The 27,850-nt window shown below is 42.7% G+C and overlaps 1 protein-coding gene across 1 annotated transcript; it reads left to right on the top strand.

The window, feature by feature from the left end:
* Positions 1-1,823: 1,823 nt before the first annotated feature.
* igf1 (insulin-like growth factor 1) lies at positions 1,824-27,585 on the top strand. The gene is made up of 5 exons (XM_034163564.1): positions 1,824-2,215; positions 3,066-3,225; positions 23,052-23,305; positions 23,487-23,522; positions 27,023-27,585. The coding sequence occupies exons 1-5, from the start codon at positions 2,168-2,170 to the stop codon at positions 27,080-27,082; spliced, it is 558 nt and encodes a 185-aa protein (XP_034019455.1). The 5' UTR covers positions 1,824-2,167; the 3' UTR covers positions 27,083-27,585.
* Positions 27,586-27,850: the final 265 nt, after the last annotated feature.

The raw sequence follows: 27,850 nt of genomic DNA, 5'->3' as shown, positions 1-27,850 counted from the left end.
AACCAGTTTGAGATTTTTCACACCTTTGGTCTTGTGTACCTCCGACGATATCAGTTCTTATCAATGCTGCATATTTTTCCTTCATATCACGATGTTAAACTTTGCATCTTGCAACAACAAAAGTCTGTGTCGGCCTAATTTTTGCTGAACATCTGCAACCGAATTCAAATTTTCCCAAAACGTTCCAAGAAGTATTTATTTATGTATTTATTTTTAGTTTGGCTTCTGCTTGTGCAACAGCCTCCAGAGACACTTCTTATGGCTGTTCAGCTGGACAATAACCGGTGTGCTGAAGAGAGTGTTAGTTGACACCGCTTGGGTTGTCGTCGGTGTCCATGGCACAAAAATATGTTGAACTTTGACCTTAGCCTTCATCTTAAGGACTACGTTTGGAGCATTGGTTTGTTAATGAAACATGACGTTGCCTGGAGCTGGTACCACCAAAAAAAAAAAAAAAAATCAGATGCTCTGTGAAATATTTTGTAAAAATATTTAGAAAATTACAAAACGTGTCACTGTCCAAATACTTATGGACTTGACTGCAGCTCTTCTAGTTAGGGTTGGAATCTGCGTCTGTCCGTCTGTGTGTCCTCAGCATAAGTCCAGTCCTCTTACTCCATGTTTCTCATATATTCTGTAAAAACGAGTGTGAAAAATAAACACTTCTAAAACTGAAAACAGTGTTTTTGTAACCTGATAACACCTCTGGAGTGATTTACAAGACATTTTGTGGATATCGGTGTGCACACTAACTTCTGCTAACTCAAAGCTAACTTCCACTCTTGTCAAGAGCTCATAAATGTAAATATTGTTTATGGCTGACTGATAGAGGGGCTTTATTGAACATATACAAATTGTAAGTAAGACAATAGGATCTTAATGTTGTTGTTCATTCAGCTGCTCCCAGTTTTGTTCGGTGTCGCCACAGCAGATACAGCCAGATCCGCATTGGTAATTGGCACAAGTTTTATGCTGGATGCCCTTCCTGACGCAACTCCGGTTTTTACCTGGAGAAACACAGCCGCTGGTGTTCCAAAGAGGTCTCCCATCCAAGTACTAACCAGATCCTGCTCTGCTTAGCTTCTGAGATCTAACGGGATCAGACTGACACAGAGCAGACCGGCTGCACAATAGGATCTTAATAATTACTGTAAATAACAATAAATGTATATACATACACACACGCCCTTTACACTGGGATACCAATTAACAACTGCAAATTAAGCTCATATGGCGGAGGGTAATTGCGTTATATTATTTATTTATGGTGTTCATGTCGTCACATGCAGAAGTACTGACAAACATTTGTATTTTGACAGAAAAGTACCCACGTCCTGCAGACAGACGAATATTTTCAGAGAAATGTGACTTTCAGCCTGATTTCCGCGTATCTGTGGCCGATATTTGCGTTTCATTACAAATTAACTTCTGACAATTGCAGCATTTCGTAACCTGTAAATCCGGGTTCAGAACTCAGCCTGAGAAGAATTCTACCTACAGCCTGGGGTCTTTAACATGTTAGATTTTATCTGTTACCACTGAACAGCTGCTCGAACTTATTTTATTTTTATAATCAGATGTCGTCTGTCTAAAAATGGACTGTCGGTGCCAAATTACGCACGGCGCGCGTTGGCGACGTCTTTAAGTTCTGATCAAATCCAGAGTGAATTTGTTCAGCAGCACTTTTTCTCTCTTGATCTGAACTACAAGACAGGTCTTGGAGAGCTCGTTCTTTGAAAAAGAGAGAGGAGTGAGTGAGCGAGAGAGAGAGAGAGAGAGAGAGAGAGGAGAGAGAGAGATGAGAGAGAGAGAGGAAGAGAGAGAGAGAGATGAGAGGACTGAGAGGAGAGAGAGAGAGAGAGAAATGACGTTATTTGACAACGTGCCCAAAATCCTTAATGAATAACTTAGGACGCGTAGGAGGCAAATGCTGCCCCAGCTGTTCCTGTTGAAAAATGTCTGTGTAATGTAGATAATGTGAGGGATTTTCTCTCTAAATCGTCTCCTGTTCGCTAAATCTCACTTCTCCAAACGAGCGTGCGCAATGGAACAAAGTGGGAATATTGAGATGTGACATTGGCCGCATCTCGTCGTCTTTCTGGCCGTTTTTTAATGACTTTAAACAAGTTGCTTCTCGCCGGGCTGAGTGTTGCGGAGAGCCGCGGGGATGTCCAGCGCTCTGTCCTTCCAGTGGCATTTATGTGATGTCTTCAAGGTAAACTTACCTCATTTCATTTCCACATTCTCACCTTGATGCTGCCAATTTAAGGTCGAAATCAGACATTTGGGCTGGTTTGGTGCATTATGAAATGATAAATGTGTATTTGGGGGGTATTTTTTACGCACGCCTGCAGCTTCATGCTTTGGCGATGTCTCTGCACATACTGATATTTGATTGACTTTATTGTGGAAGTCGTGCGTGAAAGGCTGCGCGCGCTCTTTTAACAGCAGAGAGCAGCTCTGCAAACTTTGAAAATGCTGAGTATGCATGTGAGGTGCTGAAAATCTAATGTGAGTTTGGTGATAAAAGAGACGAATTTAAGGAGAAATAAACACCAGCGCGGGAGCCTGTGCGTAATGCGCCGTGCGTAAATTCTGTTTTTATTAGAACTTTGTCCAGTACCCGCAGTTTTCTCTGCGGTTTTATTTTCCTTTTCCACTGCTGGATGGAGAACTTTTTTCTTTTTCTTTTCTTTTTTATCTTGGAAATTTTTTTGCAGCTCTTTTGCTTTCGTTCTCTGCGGCTGTTTTTTTTTTTTTTTTTTTTTTGGCACAAATCTGCACTAAGCCTATAAATGAGTGGCATTCTGCACGCATGTGGGCGCTGAGAGTTGATTTATTAGTGAAAGCATCAAAAGATGAAAAGTGCGTTTTATCCTGGCGTATCCTCTGTTTTTGGAAGCGTGCCTGATGGGACATTTTAATCGTTTCACTTCCTGATCCTGCAGACTTTTAGTTTTTGCAGCCCGACACTTGCCTTTATTTGATTCTCCGCTGGTGTTTTTGGTTAAACCGTTTGGCTTTCGGGTCCCAGCTGATTGCACTCCGCTGTTAACTGTGTGCAGAGCGCCATGTGCAGCATCTCCTGTGGCTACGCCCTCTCGCTGCTGCTGTGCGTCCTCAGCCTGACTCCTCCGGTCACGGGGGCGGGGCCAGAGACCCTGTGCGGGGCGGAGCTTGTGGACACGCTGCAGTTCGTGTGCGGAGAGAGAGGCTTTTATTTCAGTAAGTGCACCTTTTTATTTATTCATAAAGGTTGGCTCTATCTGTCCCAGAGCGCTCCAGCGAGCTCATAAATAAAAAAGCAGCCAGTTTGACTTTTCCTGCATTAAGGCCAGCACTCGTTCACTTTTCACTTTGTGCCATTTCTGCATCCTTTCACACTGTAAATTTACATCAAACATTTCGGACAATACGAGAAAAAGTAGGGGAGAGTGGGGTCGGTTGTCCAGTGGAAAATCAGTGATAAATGTTTAGTTCTTTACTAAAGTAAATGTAAAATGTGCTCATTAAAGTCAAAAATGAACAGTTTAGCCAGCAGCAAGTCAAACACAACAGATGTTTCACTTTTATATGTGGCTCTGCGACACACTGGCGTCCTGTCCAGGGTGAACCTGCCTCGCGTTCTATGACTGTTGGGATAGGCTCCAGCCTCCCCTCCAGCCCCCCGTGACCCTCAGTTGGAGTAAGCAGTTGAAGACGAGTGAGTGGGTGGGAAAATAACTGAGACAGTCAACTTTATAACTGATATTAAAACCAACCACATCTAAGAGACAACTGGATGTGTGTGTGTGTGTGTGTGTGTGTGTGTGTGTGGTGTGTGTGTTGTGTGTGTGTGTGTGTGTGTGTGTGTGTGTGTGGTGTGTGTGTGTGGTGTGTGTGTGTGTGTGTGTGTGTGTGTGTGTGTCCTGTCCAAAGAGCAGCTCAGAAATGAGCCACATCTGGCACACACATATTTTGACACACGAGGAGTTACGTAGGCTGTTGAGCACTTTAGTGGTAGTAGTAATAGCAGGTGTCTCTTCTTGCAGTAGCTTTGGTCGCATCCTAACAGTTCTCTGGAATCCAGAATGGGTGAGTGTTGGTTGGTGAAGAAGAAGTTTTCAGGGGCAGGTAATTGATACTCACTCATCTTCAACCGCTTACTCCAACTGAGGGTCACAGGGGGTTGGAGCCTATCCCAACAGTCATAGAGCCTGAGGCGGGTTCACCCTGGACAGGACAGCAGTCTGTCACATGATCACATACAGACAAACAAACACACTCACACACCTACGGACAATTTAAAGTTTCCAATCCATCTAACCTGCATGTCTTTGGATGTGGGAGGAAGCCGGAGCACCCAGAATCGAACCCATGACCTTCTAGGTGTGAGACAACAGTGCTAACCACTAATCCAACTTATATTTCACTCTTTTGATCATAATCAAACAAACATGGCTTCATCTTTTTTTTTTAGAACATTTTCAGTTTTCAGAATCTTCAAATAAGATCTTTGTTCAGCAAATTGTGTGACGAGTGACCCCAGTCACATGTTTGTGGCAGAGTATCGTTTTTGTCCGTCAGGAAAGGACTTTAAGTGGAATTTGGCAGAGAGAGAGAGAGAGAGAGAGAGATGAGAGAGAGAGAAGAGAGAGAGAGAGAAGCCGTAAAAGCTAAATGTTACAGTGAAAGTTTTTTTTTCCACCAGAGAAGGGAAATCTCCCCAAAGAAAACCCTCCAGCAACAATCCAGTATTTAAATCTCCAATTTTCCATTTAGGGTACAACACATTCCAGACTTGCAAGGATACACAGAGCTGCAGCGGTTCGGTGCAGTGTTCCTCCAGCAGCCAGCATTTCCCAGGACGTGTGTTCTGATTTTTAGTTTTGCTCGTGGATGTACAGTTTCTCCAAACATGAGCTCTGCCTTTCAAGGATCTTCCATCCTCACCGTGTGCATGTGTTTGACTGGCATCTGATTTAAATCATTCTGATTGTAGATCCTAGAGGGGGATTTTTTTTTACCCCTGAATTCACTTTTAATTTATTTTTTTATGATTATTATGGTTCATTGTCTCCTTTTGACATAATCTGGTATTAATGGTTAGATTCAGGACTAATCATTAAGAAACATTTCCAACAGCCAGGTTTACAAATAATGCAAAACAGATTAGATTTATTTACAGAAAAAGGAAGGGTTAGTTTGAGGCTTGGTCTGTATCAGTACTGCATGAAATCTCTGGTGTTGATGTGTATCAGAATCAGAATTGAATTTATTGCCAAGTAACTTGCACATACAAGGAATTTGATCTGGTGTTATTGGTGCATAAACAACAATAAAAGAAAAGAAAAGTCTTCTGTAAGAAGTAAAAGAGTCAAATAGGCAAAACTATTTTCACTGTAAATAAAATAAGTTAATGAAATGGGACTGTGGAAAAAACAGGCAACTGAAGTACACAACCTCTCAGTGCAGAGACGACCAATCTGTACTTTATGGTTGTGTGTGTATGTGTGTGTGTGGGGGGGGGTGGGGGGGGGGGGGAGAGTTTGGGTCCTGGGTGGGAGGGATCGGCCACTATCCTCCCTGCTCGCCTCAGGGCCCTGGAGGCATACAGGGCCTGTAGGGATGGCAGACTGCAGTCTATCACCTTCTCTGCTGCGTGGATCTGCCAGTCTGCTCCTGTCCTTAGCAGTGGCAGCAGGTTACCAGACAGTGATGGAACACGACATCCAGTCTAGATGTTTCTCATCACCATCACATCCTTCAACAACACTTGTGTGATGGGTGATGTTTAGCCCATTTCCAAAGGTAAGTGAAACTACCCTTCATAGGAAACCAACTACTCACCATCTCTTTGTTTCTGACACTGTCTAGATCAATGGGTACCAGAATGTAACCTTTTGGTGACTTTAGCATTGGTGGACATGGCTTTTGCTTCACCATGATTATTTGAAGCGATGCCCACATTAATTGGGATGTTGCCCTTGATCCACCTGTCAGTCTCACAATCTGTTTTACCCTCCCTGGTGAGCAAAACTCCGTTACCTCCACTTGGAGCAGTAACTCCTTCACAGCCTACAAGATGGCAGCAATTAGTGTCTCCAGATGGAGGGTAGATGGATTGATGAAGATAACTTGCATGTGAAGTGGATTATAGTGTGGGAGAGTTGTGCAGAACTGTCACCCTCACTCTCTAATTCCTTCCTGTCTGATTCAGTGGTAAGATGTAGACTAGATGACTACAGATAGGTATGGATGCAGTGATGACCACCAGCATTCTTCGTGTCTTGTTAAGTCCTATAAGCATTCTTCAACACTTTGCTGGTCCGCCTTCCTGCCTGTTGAATCAATATGGTGGTTTTTCCAGGAGTTGGCTGGCTGCAGTCTTGGCATGTGTACGTAGACATACCATAACTTGTCAAGGGTTTGAGACTCGTTGGCTACCCTCACTATGGGTTTGCCAGCCAGTGAATGCCGTTGCCTTGGGTTTGGCTACTGATTCATGCAAACAGCTACGCGGAGCCACAGGTGAGAGCTAGGTGCCAGGTGAGGAACACAGCAGATGAACTACTCTGAAGAATAGGTTGTCCTTCAGATACCACTCCTCTGATTCATGTTTTCTGATTCTCATCATCACTGCCTCACATTCAGCTGCAAAAAAGGAAACTCTTTGGATCAAAGCATCTGCTCAGTGCTCAAACGTGTGCATTTACAATTTGTTTTTCTAGTAAGTGATTGTTTTCATCTAAATCTGAACCTTTGAGATGCGCCTTCTCAACCAGCATCTGTTAGAGCTGAGGGGCTGGGAAGGGCTTCTCTGGGAGTTGGTGTTCCTTTAATTCTTTAGAGATTGGTTCAAGTTTCAAATACTTTGCTTGTTCCTTGACCACCCTTGTTGACTCTGCAAATATTATCAAGGCTCAGCAGCAGTGTTCTTGCTTCCCAGCAAGAAGGTTCAGGGTTCAAAGCCCATTCATCCCCTCATTCTCCTAGTACATCTGGAGCTGGATCAGGAGGGGCATCCGGTGTGTAAAAGTAGTGCCAGATCAACATCCAGAGCCACAGTGGATCCACTGGGGTGACTGCGAGCAAAAAGATACAGTAGACGAAACTAAGATGCTTTGGAAAAACCTATGAATTTTGGTTCCTAATCTTGTCGGTTGATACCAACAAGCACAATGCCTGTAAAGGTCAAACTGTAGATTAGAGGATGAATTTTTCTCCTGACTATGAACCTGTTAGACACATCACTCACTCACTCATCTTAAACTGCTTGCTCCAGTTAAGGGTCACAGGGGGGCTGGACAGCAGTCACAGGGTGTGAGGCGCGTGGTTCACCCTGGACAGGGCACCAGTCTTTCGCAGGGTCACATACAAATGGATACATTCACACCTACGGACACTTTAAAGTTTCCAGTCCACTGAACCTGCGTGTCTTTGGATGTGAGAGGAAGCCGGAGCCCCCAGAGGGAACCCACACAGGCACGGGGAGAACACACAAACTCCACACAGAGAGACCACAGGTGGGAATTGATCCCATGACCTTCATGCTGTGAGGCAACAGTGCTAACCACTAATCCACTGCGCTGCCCCTGTTAGTCACATATGGTACATCATTGTTTCAATGTGTTTGTGGAGATGACTCCATCAGGGTTGACTAGTCCCCCAGTTTGAGTCACGCTTTGAAGCATTAAAGTCAAAACTGGCAACAAGGCTGCTTCTTGGCACCAACTTTGGTCATATTTAAAGATGCCGGTGGTGCTGGTGGTTGTACATCAAAAGGCTTCTGGAAGTGTTTTTGGAATCTGAACATTGGCCTCATTTATCAGCACATCAAATGCACTGTTTGGTCTTTCCAAGATTTCAGCCAAAAGGTTTTTACTCCTCCAGGTTTTTGCTCTTCCTGATGACTGTGCATAGCGATGTAGCATCTCACTTTCGAGTCCTGGATACATTACTGGCAATGTTATCATTTTACAAAACACCGAAGGATGAGCTCCAGCATTCTGGTCCCGAGATCACAGCATACCATCTTTGATCAGTCTCTTGTAGCTTATCATGCACCTTGCTGTTGCACCCCATCAACCCACTAAGACAGTCCTCCGCTCTGGCGTGCGCCGCTTCCAGGTCCAGTCATCATCATTCATTGCGTTTGGCTCTTTGTAGGGAGTTTGCCAAAAAGTTGCTGGAGAACTACCAAACTTCTGCAAAGCTGTGTTCATCCAGATGCTGCTGGCAACACTCGCACACCATGAACAGTCATGACAACCTGCTCACATCCCAGTTTTGTGCCAAGTAGACTTGGTGTGTGTGTGTGTGTGTGTGTGTGTGTGTGTGTGTGTGTGTGTGTGTGTGTGTGTGTGTGTGTGTGTGGTGTGTGTGTGTGTGTGTGTGTGTGTGTGTGTGTGTGTGTGTGTGTGTGTGTGTGTATCTGCCTGTGCTGGAACAGCTTTCGTGTATTTGTCATGGTAATTGCAATCTGGTAGAAACTTTGATGAGTGTACCTGTTTGTAGAAATTCCAAACCAACCACTTGAAACCCCAAAGGGAAACACCAGTTGTAAATTATTATAAAACAGCAGTGATTGCAGATTGCTTGTTTAGTTTGACAAACATGTACCCAAAACTACCAGACCAAGATTGCAAATTGGATGTAGTCCTTTTTGTACAAATGTACAGATATTCCTGAGGATGTCCACACTTATCTCTGGATATAAGTGTTGAAACTGACCTCTTTGAATGGTAAATTCTAGAAGCTAAACCTTGACCTGGATCCATAAAGATCATGATCATCAGTGAGGATTTGAGTAAATTGACTGGCAAATCAAGAACATCGCCTTCTGGCTCAGCTCTTTCTTCATCTCGATAATCTGGTACACAATCTTCAAAAACTCAGACACTGCCCCAATCCAGCTGTCAATCTCATGCGCCATCTTACCCCCACTTGTGAGCAAGACCCCAAGATAGTTCTCTAAGTCCTCCACTTGGAGCAGTAATGCTCCCCTGACCCAGAGGGAACAATACACCCTTTTCTCAGAGAAGACCATAGAGGTGCTGAGCCTCATCCCAGTCACCTCAAACCGGCCCACTGCACATCAGAAAGCCAACAGAATTGTATTATTTTGAGGGTAGCAAAACTGGACACCTTTCAGTCCCCGACTGTGCTTTTACATCTTGTCCATGAAGATGACAAACAGGATTGGTGATATCTCCGGTGGAGTCCAACACCCACCGGGAACAGGTTTCATGTGATGCTAAGAATGTGGACACATCTCCAGCTTTGGTCATATCAAATGGATGTTGCTTTGCAGCGGTCCCAGTACCCCATCCTCCTGCAACACCCTCTGCAGGACACCTCAGAGGACCCCACGTTATGCCTTTTCTAGATCTACATAACGCATGTAGACTGGTTGGGCACCCCCCGCTCCAGTAATATCTTATATGTCCAGAGAGAGACTGCATGATGCAAAAATGCAATGGAGTGTTAGCTACTAATTCTGGTGTTTTATTACAGTTTAATATATTTTCTCACAGGCTATAGAATTGTAGCACTACTGTCCATATTCATTTCAGGAGAAATCGTTCAAGGGAGTCCAATGTAACTGTTGAATCTTCTTGCAGGATCCACTTCTTAAACAAATGTTTTTGTGGGATGTCGAGGGTGTTTCTTTCCCGCGTCACTTTACACTCAGCAGTCAATGAAGTGGACAACATCCATCAATCAATGCCTCATTTTCCTGTTTTGAGAAAGAGGCGTATTACAAAACCCCTGAAAAGACCATGAGGGTTGCGCAGCAGGGTGCTGTACGCGGTCCTCCTCGGGTTCTATCGCTGTCTGATATTCTTTCTCTCATTGCTGTCTTTTTCTTCTGTGTACCAGCAGCTGCTTGTGTAAAATATCTGCTGAATCTATTTGGGTTGTGTTTGCGGCAGCGTACCAGCTGGGCCGGAGGAGGCACGCTCTTTCCCTGAACTCTTCCCCTCCTGTCTGGTCATGTTGAACTTGGCAGCCGTCTGATTGATAATGTGTCCCGAGTCAGTTTTGCAGTGACACGGGCCTTTCTGTGGTCAGGCTGCTTTGCCAGTCCACCTTACGAATGGTCAGGCTTAAGAAGCTCAACTTGCATTTCAAGGCTACAGATTTCCAACCATGACAGAAATATTAGTTGGTGGAAATGTGTTTTTAAGGCACTGAAACAAACTGTGGTCTTAAAAAAAAGAGAGAGAGAGAGAGAGAAAGGGATAAAAAAAATCCACAACCGTAGTAAGTTTTTCCAGTTACTAGCCTGAACTAGAAATCTTCTGCCTTCTTGGTAACACTTTAGCAGGTAGGAACATGGTCTGATTTACCTGAGATTAAACAGTTAGGAGAGAATTTTGGATAAAGCAGGTGTTTCAAACAAACAGGTGGAGACCGTATCTGCAGCTCAGAACATTGGTGATTTTTCTTCATATTTGGTGTGATGTTTTCAAGTTTATGGCCATAAATCATTCGTTGGTGTTGACATTATTTCTGTCTGCTAGTTGTATGAAGTCCATGGGGGGGGAGGGGGGGGGGCACTGTATTGTAGTTTTGTGGGATTCCATCTAAAATATAGAGCAGGTGACTGTAGGATAGGACCTGGGCTACTGATATCTAGACCTGGGTTCAATTTCTGGTCACACTACCTGTCTGTGCCCTTGGACAAGATACTTCATCTGCATCATCTCAGTCCACCCAGGTGTACACTAAATGAGTACCGCCTTGGATGGAAGCGTAACCTGCATCAGACTGACGTCATATCCAGGGAGAATTGTAAACTCTCATCCACTTTATGTTTCCAGGGATAAACTCCGGCACCAATGGGCCTATGGGCCCGTATCAGACTTCTGTCTTGAGAGCTTTTAAGACAGCAACTCAGTGGGCTGTGTGTAAATGAGCTGTCATTCTGTATACCACCATCATCTGGCAGCTTTGTGCAATTACATCTGAACCGTCCGTTGCTCTCTTCCACAGTGTTTAGAGATTTATAGTTCCAGCTCTGACTGTTTGAGGTGCCCAGTGAGAGATATGAATCAGCTCTGATTCAGGTTGTTGGCATGGAAACAAGGCCTCTGGGTCCATTTTGATCATGTGAAAATGCGGCTGGATTAAATATGCCGCAGCGTAAAAACACCAACCTCCACCTCAAGACTTCAACTGAATTCCTCACATTAAAAACAGCTAGAAATGAGGATGTTTTGTCGTTCTGCATCAGTAATATGTGATATGTGATGACCATAAACCTCATGAATGATTAGATTTAATTTTGTGAGTCTTTATTTCGCCTTGAAATCATTTTTCAAAGTCAAGGTGGAAAGAAGTAAAATGTTTTATCTTCAGTGTTCATTTTGGTTAGGTTTATTTAAGACGACCGAAGTCCACCAAGAAGTAGAATGTGTAAACACCAGGTCTGTAACACACACACACACACACACACACACACACACACACACACACACACACACACACACACACACACACACACACACACACACACACACACACACACACACACACACACACACCACACACACACACACACACACACACACATACCTCTATCATGGCCTCATCCCTCACTGAACCTGGACACAGTTGGAAGGCACTACGATCTGAAAAAACGACTTCCTGTGTAACACACCCCCCCATCCCCACAACAAAGTGTCATTTTCCCAATAAGAGCTTGACGCATCTCATGGGCGGCATCCAGACTCAGATCTGTCCTTTTGCTGAAGTGGACACATGAGGACATTTGGGGACTAAATGGACTTTACCTTGGAGACCTTTCATCAGTTGAGTCCTTTAGGAATGACATGTCAGCTGCAAGATCACAGTCGTACTTATTATTAGATTGTAAGGCATTGCTTTTGCTTTAGATCGGGGAGCTACAGTAAGGCTAGAATAATTGCTAATAAATGCATAATTAATTATGTACTAACATTAATAAAGAAGTGCCGGTAGCCCAGTGGCAGGAGGAGTTGGACCCTCAATAAGTAGACCTGACTTTGATCCCCGGTCACTCTATAAAACAGATCATCTGCACTGTCCAAGTCCAGCCTTGGATCATCCAAACCAGCCTTGACTGGGGAAGTAACTTGCGTTGGACTGTTGTCCTGTTTAAGGGGAGTCGTAGGGTCTAATCCAGGGGTGGACAATTAATTTTTACAAGGGGCCACATAGGGAACCTGAATTATGTCCAAGGGCCACACCATCAATAACTTGGCTGTCTCCCATTACAAATCTTACAAAAAATTACATATTTAATAGCTTTTATAGGTCATTTTTATTATTGTAATAATATGTAAATACAAGGTTGGGTAGGATTACTTTGAAATGTAATCCAAAAGTAATCAGATTACAAGTAATCCAAATGTATGTACATACATACATGTAATCCACATGTATTCCTAAAAGTAATCCTACCCATCCCTGTGTAAATATTTAAATATATGTAAATAAATCTCTCTAATGATTTGCAACACACAAGCTTGACATTTTTAATATATGTAATAATAATCACAGACCTCATGAGGGCCAGAGAGAGACATGCAAAGGGCCACAGTTTGCCCAGGTCTGGTCTAATCCGTGTCATGATACGGAATATGGAATAACCAGTGGGTGTCGGGTGTATATAGGAGTTTGATATCACTTCCCTGAATGATCGAAAACCTTAAACAAACTCAATGCTCATAATGCTGCTGTAGATAATTAGAAGAAATTAAGAACATTTTTAAACACTTGATAGAGTAACATGCTTCTTAGAAGTTCTTATGAATGTCTAATTATGTAACAAAGGACTTATTAGTAATTAATTAATGCTTATTATAAGGACTTTCATATGAAACCTCACTGGTGTGTCTTCTTTTGTTGCTGCGTGTGGTTACTCTCTACTTTACATTGAAACGCCACAACAGACTGCAGCTTTAAGTGAAATTTGGTGCAGATCTGGATCAGGATCCAGACTGATTTCAGGTACACGCTCTATAACATGAACTGCTCTGAAATAAAAATGAAGAACACTTGTGTTGTTCCATAAACTGTTTGTGGTACCAGCGATAAAGACGTAGTTTCCACCACTTTAACAGACCCCATAGTCCCTGCTGAGCCGTAAACCGCGTGACACTTCACACCGGCTCCAACAACCCACTGGAGTTTACGGACTGTGACCAGGCTGTAAAACTCCAACCGTGTAGCTCCCCAGAGGAACGAGCACGATGTGAGCTGCTCCTGTCAAAGACCAACCCCAGGGTCTCAGATAGACCAGTGCAGCGGCTGCAGATTAAACTGGTAATAGAACCCGAAACCAATCATTTATGACGCAAAAACGAGGGTTGGGATCCCAAAAGGAGACATAACGCTTTGAGCAATTTTAAAAGAGAATCTATCGCTCCAATACATCATTTGTGGTCTTTGGCCTTCATACTTTTAACATTTTCCTGTTGCGTTGCTGTAAAAGTGACATAATCCCAGTGCAAAAATCCAGTTTGTTTTTTTAAATTATATGTTTCTGCATTTCACTGTTTCATACAGGTTGACTAACAGTCTCTGAAGGAAAAGACTGTATTGTCAAAGTTCTTGTCCTTTAATGATTGAGAACCTGGATTCAGATCTTAAACACCAAAACTTGACAGCTTCTTCCTCTTGGCTTCATCCATCATTTGAAGTTTCACATGGAACAGAGTCGCCAGGTGTGTCTGCTCCAGTCTACCTGTCCGCGTTCTTGGATAAGACACTTCATCTGCATCGTTCTAGTCCTCTCGGCTCCAAATCAAATGTCTTGGCAGCGGAGGAAACTGTGCAACGACAGTTGCACAGAACAGTGTTTATAAGGGTTACCGTGGTTACTCGCGGAATCAAAGCAGTAAAACCTTCCAAAGCCTTTGGACCTGATGTGTGTGTTTCTAGCCGACCTGCCCGAGCTGACTGTGGTACATTAGAACCGATGCCAGCTGATCTTTCTCTGCCTTCCAGCTGTTTGGGCAGCAGGGTTTCGAGCTATTTTCAGAATAAAGGCGGATGTTAATTTGTAAGGCTTTATTGGGAGGGACTGGAAACAGACTGAACTAACGAGGTGCTGCCCCTCTTTTGCCCTTCAGCACCAATTATAGAACTCCGGGCCTCAGTACCATATCTGTCTTTTCACAACATTCTTCAGATTTTTTTGTAACAGGCGTTCATATCATTTGGACATATTTTTCTATAAAAGAATGATTTCTTTGTACTACCATTAAACAAATGATTAGAGACTATTCCAATAAATTTCACACCACTTTCACATACAAGTTTTCTGATGTGTAAAGAGCAGTTCCCTAGTTGTCTCTGTAATGTTTATCCTTTTAGCATCTGTAGATTTGTTTTTCTTATGTCATATCCCCAATAACTGCCTGACACTTACTGGATGGATGATGGAACATTAGGAACAGGTGTGGTGTCAGTGAGGCAGAAGGTTTCAGAAATGTTCTAAATCAAATCAATTTTTTTATATAGCGCCAAATCACAACAAACAGTTGCCCCAAGGTGCTTTATATTGTAAGGCAAGGCCATACAATAATTACAGAAAAACCCCAACAGTCAAAACGACCCCCTGTGAGCAAGCACTTGGCTACAGTGGGAAGGAAAAACTCCCTTTTAACAGGAAGAAACCTCCAGCAGAACCAGGCTCAGGGAGGGGCAGTCTTCTGCTGGGACTGGTTGGGGCTGAGGGAGAGAACCAGGAAAAAGACATGCTGTGGAGGGGAGCAGAGATCAATCACTAATGATTAAATGCAGAGTGGTGCATACAGAGCAAAAAGAGAAAGAAACACTCAGTGCATCATGGGAACCCCCCAGCAGTCTAAGTCTATAGCAGCATAACTAAGGGATGGTTCAGGGTCACCTGATCCAGCCCTAACTATAAGCTTTAGCAAAAAGGAAAGTTTTAAGCCTAATCTTAAAAGTAGAGAGGGTGCCTGTCTCCCTGATCTGAATTGGGAGCTGGTTCCACAGGAGAGGAGCCTGAAAGCTGAAGGCTCTGCCTCCCATTCTACTCTTACAAACCCTAGGAACTACAAGTAAGCCTGCAGTCTGAGAGCGAAGCGCTCTATTGGGGTGATATGGTACTATGAGGTCCCTAAGATAAGATGGGACCTGATTATTCAAAACCTTATAAGTAAGAAGAAGAATTTTAACCCCTTAACGCCCATTGTCGCATATATGCTACAATCTCTGACTCAAATATGCAACTTACCAAATTGACCTGTATGCCCGTTGTCGCAAATTGGCAACATACCATCATTATTATTATAACATTATAACATAAAGTCATTGCCAGAATATCCAATATTACTATCTAGTTTTTGTGCAAAAGTGAAATTAATAATCTCAACATTATTTACCATCTATTTAAAGGCAAAAACACACACAAAATATTTTTTATGTACAGCTATATAAATTCGGGCGTTAAGGGGTTAAATTCTATTCTAGAATTAACAGGAAGCCAATGAAGAGAGGCCAATATGGGTGAAACATGCTCTCTCCTTCTAGTCCCTGTCAGTACTCTAGCTGCAGCATTTTGAATTAACTGAAGGCTTTTCAGGGAACTTTTAGGACAACCTGATAATAATGAATTACAATAGTCCAGCCTAGAGGAAATAAATGCATGAATTAGTTTTTCAGCATCACTCTGAGACAAGACCTTTCTAATTTTAGAGATATTGCGCAAATGCAAAAAAGCAGTCCTACATATTTGCTTAATATGCGCATTGAATGACATATCCTGATCAAAAATGACTCCAAGATTTCTCACAGTATTACTAGAGGTCAGGGTAATGCCATCCAGAGTAAGGATCTGGTTAGACACCATGTTTCTAAGATTTGTGGGGCCAAGTACAATAACTTCAGTTTTATCTGAATTTAGAAGCAGGAAATTAGAGGTCATGTTGTGTGTGGGCCGCTGAAGAGGAGGTACTGCTGGCCCATCACCACCAGAGGGCGCCCTGCCTGGAGTGTGGGCTCCAGGCACCAGAGGGCGCCGCCGCCTGATGAGAGCAGCCAGGGTGACAGCTGTCACCCATTACTGGACACAGCTGACTTCACTCAGTACGGAGGTATATCAGCAGGACAGCGTCTCCACCTCAGTGCCGAGATATCACCTTGAGTTTAAGGTAATCACCTCTGCAACAGATACTGTATCTTTGTGACGATACTTTATAAACTTTTCAGGACAGCGGAAGGCCAAGTGTTCGGATAAGTACTCACCTTTCCTGCTTCAGTGTGACAAGAGGTGGAGGCGGCTTTGCCCCTCTCATCTACTGGGTGCGGTCGCATCCCAACCTGTGTGTTTGTGTTCTTTCCCGCCAGCAGTACCGGATCCGACGAGCGGAGGCAGTGGCCACCTGGGAATTCGAGACTTGGCGGTTCCAGTACTTCTGGGTTTCGGTGGCAGAGGAGATCTGGGTGGTTCCGGTTCAACTAGGACGGACGTCTCCTACCTTCGGGCCTGCCCACAAGACACCAGCAGATTTCGGCTTACACCTCCAAATTGCTAATTGTTGTATCAGTTGTGCTATTTTCACAACAGTAAAACTTGTTCTTACTTTTCTCCATTGTCCGTTCATTGCGCCCCCTGTTGTGGGTCCGTGTACCTACACTTTCACAACAGGTCATCCATGTCTTTATGTCTGTAAGACATTCCTGCAGTTTAACTAATTGGTGTGTGTCCTCTGGCTTCATGGATAGATAAAGCTGGGTATCATCTGCATAACAATGAAAATTTAAGCAATGCCGTCTAATAATACTGCCTAAGGGAAGCATGTATAAAGTGAATAAAATTGGTCCTAGCACAGAACCTTGTGGAACTCCATAATTAACCTTAGTCTGTGAAGAAGATTCCCCATTTACATGAACAAATTGTAATCTATTAGATAAATATGATTCAAACCACCGCAGCGCAGTGCCTTTAATACCTATGGCATGCTCTAATCTCTGTAATAAAATTTTATGGTCAACAGTATCAAAAGCAGCACTGAGGTCTAACAGGACGAGCACAGAGATGAGTCCACTGTCTGAGGCCATAAGAAGATCATTTGTAACTTTCACTAATGCTGTTTCTGTACTATGATGAATTCTAAAACCTGACTGAAACTCTTCAAATAGACCATTCCTCTGCAGATGATCAGTTAGCTGTTTTACAACTACCCTTTTTCCAGGCTAAGTGAAGATCTTCTAAATTAGTGAGACGCCATTTCCTCTCCAACTTACGGGTTATCTGCTTTAAGCTGCGAGTTTGTGAGTTATACCACGGAGTCAGGCACTTCTGATTTAAGGCTCTCTTTTTCAGAGGAGCTACAGCATCCAAAGTTGTGCTCAATGAGGATGTAAACCTATTGACGAGATAATCTATCTCACTCACAGAGTTTAGGTAGCTACTCTGCACTGTGTTGGTATATGGCATTAGAGAACATAACAGAGAAGGAATCATATCCTTAAACCTAGTTACAGCGCTTTCCGAAAGACTTCTACTGTAATGAAACTTATTCCCCACTGCTGGGTAGTCCATCAGAGTAAATGTAAATGTTATTAAGAAATTATCAGACAGAAGGGGGTTTTCAGGAAATACTGTTAAGTCTTCAATTTCCATACCATAAGTCAAAACAAGATCTAAAGTATGGTTAAAGTGGTGGGTGGACTCATTTACATTTTGAGTGAAGCCAATTGAGTCTAATAATAGATTAAATGCAGTGCTGAGGCTGTCATTCTCAGCAAATCGGAAAAATAAAGTTATGTTTTTATTGTTTGACAATGGCTACATTGTAAAATTTTAACAGTCATATCTTCACACAACCTCACAGAAAGGATTTTGTGTGAATTTAGCTGAAAAAGAAAAAGCTGGCATCGGAGACCATTTCCAGATAGAAACCTAATAAATCTTAGGAATTAAATGTTATTTTGTGATTGTTTCACAGATGTTACATTCCAAAACTCAAATATTACCGTTACTACTCCACATAACCCAGCAGAAAGGATTTTGTGTGAATTTAGCCGAGAAAGAAAAAGTCGGCATCGGAGACCATTTCCAGATAGAAACTTATTAAATCTGAGAAGTAAAATGCTATTTTGTGATTGTTTCACAGCTGTTACATTCCAAAACTCAAATATTACCGTTACTAGTCCACATAACCCAGCAGAAAGGATTTTGCGTGAATTTAGACGAGAAAGAAAGACAGCATGGGAGACCATTTGTTATATGGCTGGGGAGGCCTGGCTGCCGGTTTGTTTGTCTGTTTGTTTTCCTCCCAGGTGGCGTGCATTTGGGACTGAGTGGCTGTGTTGCTGAGGCTGTCAGGACCTCACCCTGATCACCTGCGACTCGTCAGGACTCACAGCTGAGGTGCATCTGGATGGATTGGAGCATGTTGGCATTTAAGACTGGAGTGCACAGTGTGTATTTGCCAGAGACCCGACCTTGTGACCAGACGGGTGAGATCGTCGTCTCGGGAGCCATCTCATCAGCAGCGGATGCTGAGAAACGCCAGGTTTGATGCACAGTCTGTGAAAGAGGAGGGGGTGAGGTCTCACGCTCGTCAGCACACTTCCTGAGGTACGTTAGATTTTGTGACTAACAGTTATACAGTCAGTAAATGTGGTGTCCCTCACACCTTATTGTATTGAGCTGTTTGTTAGTCATGTATCAGCTTCCACTGCGGTGGAGTTTTGTGAACTGGATGTTCCATGCCTGCAGGTTGGAAGCTGATCAGCAATCAAGCCAGGAAGTGTTTGCTGTTTGTACACCTTTAAGTGTTCTGTGTGTAGAGTGTGGACTCACATAATGGTTCCTTCTTTCACAGACTCGGTTGTTGCGGCCACCTGGGGGGTGTCGGCGGGGTCCTTGGGTCCGAAACAGCTTCTGGCTCCGGACCGTTAGCGCTGCTGGGAGCGCACCACGCCAGGCCGCACCTTTTTGTATTATCACTGTTATGTATTAAATTCAGTTAGCCTTTGTACCGTGCTCTGCTTATTTCATACTGGGTCCTTCAAACGCTGGTCGGTTCTCCGAGCTGCGTCTGACACATAACACCATTTCCAGATAGAAACCTACTAAATCTGAGAAATAAAATGCTATTTTGTGATTGTTTCAAAATGCAAATATTATCATTACTAGTCCACATAACCCAGCAGAAAGGATTTTGTATGAATAACTTTTGTCTACACCCTTTTTAAAAAAGAAATACCCATCATTAATTGAATGTTATTTCACAAATCCTTAATTTAACAAATCGTCACGTTTAAAAAAAACACCTCTTTAGTCAAAGTTATTTAAATAATTGCATGAAGAAAATAGTCCAGTTAAAGCAGATTTTTTTGTGTGTATGTCTGCATTTGATGCTGAGTTTCTGAGTTCCTCTGCGTGCTAAATAATGCAGGTGCAGCAGGTATTTTTAGCGTTTCACACCGATGTGGTCCTTGAAAGCTCTCAGTCATTGCTCCTCCTCATGCATGTCCCTCACACCTCCATTAGCTTGCACTTTGCTTTGTGTCAGAGGGTTTTCAGAGATAGATTCTTCTGTTTCTGAATGAAAGCTGCTCTCTGTCCGAAACACCGGCGTCAGGACAAGGCAGACGCAGAGCAGACGTTAATGCACTTTGTCAGCACTGGCAGCCTTCTGAGCCAAGAGCTATTAACTCTGAGAGGGAAAGGCATTTCCTCCTTGTAAATGCCATATTAAATTATTATTATTTCATTTGGTAACAGGGAAAAGCCCATCAGGCCTATATTGCTCAAGGTGAGCGGGGAACTATAAATGGCGTTTTCTAAAGGCCACACTAAGAAGGTGGGCTTCTGGGGGTAAAGGAGGTGGAAGCAGAGTTTTGGCATCACCATAAGGTGATGTAGTCAAAAGGTTTTATTTTTAACTAGGCAGATAACATTTACATACATCATAGATACCCATAGTTAATTTCTGATTATACAACTTCTAATTTAAGATATCTATGATCATCTTCTGAATAGTAAGAATACCTACTGTAATTGAGTTTTATGGAAAAGTAAATTAAGTTTTGGCCATAAAAATGCATATCGCCGTTTAAACTTTGTGACTTCCGCATAAGCACTGTATTTTTTGTGATGAACTGTGGGTTGTGTGGGACTCCTTCTTCCAATGTGGACGTTGATTTTATTGTTTCGACATTTGACAATTCTTTGTTGAGTTTTGTTCACCTGATACATGTTATAGTTAGTTCAACCTGATGGCCACCGCCCTGTGTCTGGTCTGCCTGAGGTTTCTTCCTTAAGCCCCCCCCCCAAGGGAGTCTTTCCTGACCACCGCTGCTCAGGGGGTTGGTGAGGTTCGACCTGCACCTTGGGGTGTCTTATCTTGTGGTTTGGTGCTAAATAAATAAATTGCACTGAACTGAGTAACTACTAACTGAGATGGCTTAAATTTCACAGATTTTAAATGCTAAAGTTTGTCTAAAAATTAAAATGCAGTTGTAGACATGTGAAACTGGAGTTGTGACTCATCTAAATGAAATGTTTTTTTTTAATTATTATTTTAGTCATAATAACTTTTCAATCTCTAAAAAAATTGTGGATGCCTGGAATGTAGCCATGACTCAGCATTAATACTGACGTGCAAGGTTGGGTAGGATTACTTTGAAATGTAACCCAAAAGTAATCAGATTACAAGTAATCCAAATGTATGTACATACATACATGTAATCCACATGTATTCTTTCAAAGTAATCCTACCCAACCTTGATGACGTGTAACAGATCATTAATATGCTTATATTTATTGATTACTTGTTTGTGGACTGAAGCTCACTGTCACAAAACATTTGTTGGCTCTGTCCAATTTCAGTTATGGCATTTTAACACTATTTTCTTCAAATAACCTATGCTAACATATCCAACCACAGCTAATCTAATCTGACCACAATGCACCTTGTCACAAATGTAAGAGATCTGACTCATCCAAACTGTAAACCAGATATCTGAAGAAGTAATTGCAGTTATCTTTAGTCATTACTCTGACAAGTTAAATACAGTTTCAGCTTTTTTTTTTTTTTTTTTTTTGGTCAGACAGCATTTAAAAACATGCTACTAGCATTTTTGATGCTAGTAGCTGTTACCTTGTCATACCGTATGGCAAACGAGTACATAGAAGGGTAAATGTGCACAGATTTATTGGTTACTAATTTGCAGAGTGTCTTTTTTCATTCAGCACTAATTCACCGAATATGATCATTTTCAATTTCATGACATTCTGACAATATTTTCTCTGTAACATTCAAGCTAACAGCCGCCGCTGCTAAACCAAAGTGCTGAAAATTGCACCTTGGTGGAGTTAAAATGCTGTTTTTGAGAGTCGAGTGGACTTTTTTTTTTTTGGCTGTGGGTCATTTTTTAATGATACAGACGACAACTGTTTCCACGTCTTATCTTTAGGTCTTTTCCGCTCCTGTGACCTTTATCTTGAGTATTTGTGCTCCATGTGTGAACCTTGACGTTCTTCAGAACTTGTCTACCAGATGAAAATGTGAATGAACAGTTGGGTACAGTCAGCAGAGGTGCAGCTCCGAGGCCCAACGGCTTTTCCTGCAGGTTGATCAGGCCCAGAGGACTCGTGGTTTGGCATCGCTGGATGTAAGATATCTGGGCCAAAATGGCTCTGCGTAATATTCTTGACTTCTGGGTGACTGCATTGCTCTTTTTCAGCGGAGCTGCTGCCAAAATGGTTCCAGAGGGTGCAACATGATACACTCTAAATTTTACACGGAAGAAATCCATGTCATTAAGGCTGTTCATATATCAGAGGAATCAGACTCATGACCTTGCCATTATTACAACCTTATTATAGGGTAGTATTTGGCCAAGAGCCACAGTTTGATTAATTCTGCACAGAAACATAAAGCTGTGGAAAGAAAAACTTGGAGAAATTCTTAAATGTTGCTGAATTTTGATTTTGCAATCAAAGGAAATCCCTATGGATTCTTAATTTTATTTCACTTATTTGTTTTTTTTTTGTTTTTGTTTGTTTTTTTGCTTTCGGCTGCATCTGGTTGCTGAAATGGATCTGGGAGAGAGCCGCATTGGGATCTGGCACAGATTTTATGCCGGATGCTCTTCCTGGTACAACTCCAGTTGCACATGAAGAAACGTGCAGCTCCTGATGTTCCTGGTGTTGTCCCAGCCCAGTTCTAATCAGGACCTACTCTGTCTAACATCTGAAATCAGGTGGAATCAAGCGTGCAGACAGTGGCGTGGTTGTTGAATTTGCCTCAAGAAAAGGACAATCTGAAGAGAAGTACCACTTGCATTGTGAGGGACCATTAGCTATGACATGTTGGCCATGCCACGTGTTTCTCCAGACATGATCCAGCACACAGGTACGTTAGTGTTGAGTACCTCTGCAAATGGAAAAGGCCAAACAGACCCAAGTAGATGGTTACTTTCAGGAGGTGGGGATGGGTGGGTTGTCTAGTTCAGTGGTTGCCATCTAGGACCCAGAAAGGTTTCATAGTGTGGTGGACACATTCTGCTGAGTAAAATTTACTCTACTGGGCTAACATTTGGTCCCAGTCTAAACAGAGTAAAATACACTATTCTAGAGTGAAACCAGCTCTACCGTCTTGTGAAATCAAGTGTTTTTACTCCAATAAGAGTTGATTTTACACTGTGATAGAATATATTTAACACTATTTGGACTGGGACCAAATGTTATCCCTGCAGAGTAAATTTTACTCTGCAAAATTTACTGAGTACACACGGGAGCAACACATGCTCCCTGACCTGACGATAACTCCAAGAGGTCTCTATCTTCAGCGATGCGCCACTGATTAACTTGAAAGTTTTAGATAAGGAACCGCTGCTTCAGTACGAAAACTGGATCTGCAATTTGTAAAGTCACTAATATCAACCAAACTGCATTTTTGTTTAAATCTATAGATTACATGTTGCCTGCAGCTCAAGGCGTCTCCACAGATCACAATAATGTCTCAACGAGGTGAATATCGTTTTGAGTTTTGGGTCTGTTAGGTTAACTGACTCCTCCGGCTCTTCTTGTCGTCCAGGTAAACCAGGCTACGGCCCCAACACACGGCGGTCACATGGCATCGTGAACGAGTGCTGCTTCCAAAGCTGTGAGCTGCGGCGCCTGGAGATGTACTGTGCACCTGCCAAGGCTAGCAAGGCGGCTCGCTCTGTGCGCGCACAGCGCCATACAGACATGCCGAGGGTGCCGAAGGTTAGTACTGCAGGGGTCAAAGTGGACAAGAGCTCAGAGCGTAGGACGGCGCCGCAGCCAGACAAGACGAAAAACAAGAAGGTGAGCATGACACCTGACAGATCCGCTTCAAGAGAGAAATGTGATGTGTAGATGTTTTAATAGCTTGTTTCAGAACACGCATGTACAATATAATGAAGGCTGAACAGGTTCAACAGCAGGTTTGATTTGCAAGGACGGCTGAAAGGAATGCAACTGAAGTGGCTTCATTTTCCTCCCACAGAGACCTAATCCTGGACATAGTCATTCACCCTTCAAGGTACGCACGGCAGCAGAGCTTCTCATCTCATTGCACTTTATTACTTCTTGTCAAGTTATTCCATTTCTAAATTAGAAGGGAACACTTTATAGCAAAAAGTGCTTAAAATGTTCTGATTCTGCCCCCAAATGTGATTGAATCCATCCTGGACTAAGTGCTACAGTCTCACAGATTTTTTAAAATGACAGAACAGATGTTAAGGAACAAACCGTTTATTCATCCTGTGCTCAGCACGCAGCATCAGACCGAGTGTTTGATTCTCTGAGCAGTCAGTGTGTGGAGCTTTGGATAGCACAAGACGACAAGTTCCTCTGGGTTCCCCATAAAACTCATTTTTCATTATTTGTTTTTGGTGTTGTGCTGCTTCCTTGCACACTTTTATTCTGACATTTCGTCCATGTTTATTTCCTGTGGGTTTGCTTCCTGTTCAAAAGAATAAGACCAAAGCGATGGCAGTGCCTTTTTCTAATAGATACAGAGAGCTGCAGCTGCAGCATCCATCACTGGGAGGAGTACAAATACTTGGGCACCATCTTCAACAGCCTGCTGGAATTCTCCTCCAGTACAGAGGAGATTCTCAGGAAACTTTTGTTAAGTTTTTACTTTGCTTTTGTAGAGAGTATTGTTAATGTTCTCTGTAACCTGTTGGTTTCGTTCCATTAGCCTTGATGTAACGGAGGCCAGCAGGTGTCGCTGTGCAGATGTAGTTAGTAAATCTCACTCCCAACAGCTCAAAAGGATTCTCTGGTCACAAGGCCAGAGCCCTGGGGTTTAGCCTTCTGGTTAGAGAGTCCGACTCCCATGCCGGAGCTCGTGAGTTCGCGTCCCGAGGGGAGTGAATGGGCGGAGTCATAACAACACAACGCAGAGTGCAGCCGCTACATTGACAACAGGAATCATTTAGCGAGCTCAGCCAGAGTCGGCTCCAAAGTTACTGGACTTCCCGTTAGATCGCTTTTGACCATCTATGAGCAGAAAACTTAGATTGGCCAAAAAGATGATACAGGATCCATCAGATGTTCTTCATGCTGCATTTGAGTAGCTTCCCTCAGACAAGACACAGAGGAGAAGAGTGACTTTTGTTCCCAGGGCTGTTCACCTCTTCAGCTCCTCTTAATCCTTCCTGCTTTTTCCCTGACAGGTGTGAATGTTGTTTGCAATTTCCTAATAATTTGCTTATGATATAACTATTTCACTTCTGAAGCACTTATAATTTGTATTGATGTTTATTTATTGTGGTTTTATTTTTATTTATTCATTTATTTTTTGTTGTTGCTGGTTGTAATATTGCTGCTCTGGGCATCTGAATTGCCCCACTGGGGACAAATAAAGTTGTTTGAATTTGAATTCACTGCTTTCCGGGTTCACATTTCTCCACTTCCACTGTAATATCTTTGTCTTTTTAACCAGTCTCAGTTCACCACCTCTCTGCCAGATTGTCTTGCTTCATGCCTGCTCTCTCTCCTTCTTCCTGTTTGCCTCTGTCTTATGGACTCATGCTGCCCTCCTGGGTTTTCTGAGTATAGCCTGCTGATTCCTGATTTCACATTGGCATTAAACACTATCCCAGTCCATAACTGTTCTCCTAACAAAACTTGTAATAGTTGGGGGGGGGGGGGGGGGGGTGTCCTCAATTTCCATTGCATCTTTACTGTAGGGTCTTGTCTGCGTTCGCATGACAAAATGTCAAAAGCATTACTATGTGGCCGCCTGTTTTAGAACATATTCTAAAAATTGATTGATATATTTTCAGTGATCCCAATTACAGCTGATGTAGTCATAAACACCTCCCCCTTGTTTAGGTAAGTGTAAAAAAGAAAAAACCCCAACAGATTTAAAAGGTTCACTTTAAGTGTGAGGGCTAAATGGAGACTGAGTCATCCCAGAGTTGCCAACCTGATCCTTTTAAAATTTAGCGGTCTGTGTTTCAGTGTTCTCTCAAAAAAGAAAACCATTAGCAAGAGAAGGAACTAAGTGGTTTTTGTGGTAGACCCAGTGGCACTCCTGCTCCTCAGACAGGATCACTGCTCTCCTACTGTGCATTAATATGGAGTCTTACCATCAGAGCGCGACAAGTACAAAGTCCAGAGATAAAACACCAAAGCTGTTTGATATTTACTGTGTCTCAATGTCAGTCAGCTGTTCCTCACCACCGACCCAACAGCAGGACGAGGGTACGGACAACAGTCCTGTGTTGAGTCCGTTATATTTCGCCAATCAGAAAGTTATTGTTATTTTGCATATCTGTCAAAGTGAGACAACATTTAACCAGATCAATAACATAATTCAGGAGGCTGGCTTATAAATGTCAGTCAACAATCAAGAGCAAACATCACCAAAGCAAATACCCCAAGAGGTAAACCACTGATAAGGAACAGAACCAGGAAAAGCAGATTAGAATGGGTCAAAACAACCTTCCAAAGAAAACTGCACAGTTCTGGAACCACATCCTGTGGACAGGTGAGAATAAAATCAACCTGTTCCTGTGGAAATGTTTCCCTACACCTGTTTTTTTATGGATGATATGACTGCTGACAAAAAAAAAAAAAAAAAAAAAAAATGGCAGGATGAATTCTGTAGGGTTTATGGATATATTATTCTCTGACATTCAGCCACAAGCTTCAGACGTTATTCATAGTGCAGATGGACAATCACCCGATACATTCTGGAAAAGCAACCTCAGGTCTGATACACACAGCAAGCATCACGCATGCGTTACGGTTGCGGTGCATGTTGATTTTCATTTTGGCGTCCATGTTAACATTAAACCTTGCAGACAGGGAAGTGTCCCAGAAACATCCCAGACTCATCTGTTTCACTGTCTGAACGGTGTTCCTCTCGAGAATAAACCTGACACCTGTTTCTTCACACGTGCTGCAGGCGGACGCTAAATAGGCAGGAAACTGATTTGCAGACAGGCATTTTGACACCATGATGGCAACATTAAATAATAAACACCTTTTACTGGACTTTATAAAACTGGGAAAGAACTCACAGCCATGACAAATATCAACATAAAAACTCACTGATTGAAAAAAGGTTACAAATAGTCACTTTCTCCGTATATACCTATTTGTAGTTTTAAATTTATGGACTAAATTATTTGACATGAGGTGCTTTCAGGCAGTTGTTGTTGAGTGCACAGCTGTATCTGCTGTACCACTTAAAAAAAATGTGTGCACGCACACAAAAAAGCCCAAACTGAATGTGTACTGTAAAACCATCACAGGAGATTATGTGTGGAATAAAATTCATAATCAAAGACAAATAATGTGGAAAGATTGAGCAGTGATGCACCACAAATGCATCTGAAATGCACTCCAGACTAAATCCACACAGGCGCGACAGTTTCGTCTGACGTGATGCGGCCGTGCTGCTTGGCGTGTGTTCCAGGTGTAACACTTCACTAAAACTTGACTTAACTCACTGGACTTTTTTGTTTTCTCCAAACTTTATGGGCCTGAGTTGCACGCTAACCGTGTGTTTCTTTTTGTCTGCAGGAGGTGCATCAGAAAAACTCAAGTCGAGGCAGTGGAGGGGGAAGAAATTACAGGATGTAGAGAATGAACCAATGGACAAATACCCAGTGATTTGAGAAGACAGAAGGGAGTGGCCTTACCTGGTACCTTTGTGGAATGGTTCACTGTAAAACAAAACCATGAGGATGCTCACAATGGTCCGATCAGCTCGCTTCAAAATGTCTGAAACCTAAAAGCTAGCAGCGTTTAGAGGGGATCTTCTGATTATTTTGTACACTGCACCATTCCATATCGGGAGGAATTCTTTGTTAATGCAATGTAACAGACTAGTTTAGCTGCTGACACACGAACAAGAGCTCATTATACCTCTACGCGAGAGCTGTAGCATCCCTTGGCTCCGAGAAGGTGGGAACAGGGCATCCGTCAGAAAGTGACAGACTTTGTCCGGTGCCCTGAACTTTGAGGAGGATAAATCCTTTGACGCTGAAATTTTTGGCCGTGCGGCTGTTCAGTAAGTAAGTCACATAACAGTTGTTAAAATCTGATTAAGAGTTTCTTCTGGCATAAAGACGTCTACATCTGTTGTTTCTTTTTAATGCCAAATGTATTTCTGAGGATATTTGCAAAACAGAGAACAGGTGTTGCCGTAAAGCATCAAGGCTTATTTTACTAAATGAAACCCCTCACACTGAATCCAAGTTGGGGTTTGTTCATCTTTGAATCCAAATCCATCCGAAGCCTCGAAATATGTTGACAAGCTGAACAATTCCAGAACAACAGAGGGGAAACTACAAACTATGTGATATTTTTTTTTTTTTAACAACTTGGAAAACAAATTAAATGAGCTCA

Source organism: Thalassophryne amazonica, chromosome 22, assembly GCF_902500255.1.
Source record: "Thalassophryne amazonica chromosome 22, fThaAma1.1, whole genome shotgun sequence".
Taxonomy (NCBI): domain Eukaryota; kingdom Metazoa; phylum Chordata; class Actinopteri; order Batrachoidiformes; family Batrachoididae; genus Thalassophryne; species Thalassophryne amazonica.
Note: the sequence above shows the minus strand (reverse complement) of the source record. Positions and strands in the feature narration are given on the sequence as shown.

Excerpts from the sequence above, each read along its gene's own strand:
- igf1 (XM_034163564.1), top strand. The coding sequence starts at position 2,168 with ATGTCCAGCGCTCTGTCCTTCCAGTGGCATTTATGTGATGTCTTCAAG. Across the intron at positions 2,216-3,065 it reads ATTTATGTGATGTCTTCAAG|AGCGCCATGTGCAGCATCTC; the intron begins GTAAACTTACCT and ends AACTGTGTGCAG. Across the intron at positions 3,226-23,051 it reads AGAGAGAGGCTTTTATTTCA|GTAAACCAGGCTACGGCCCC; the intron begins GTAAGTGCACCT and ends CTTGTCGTCCAG.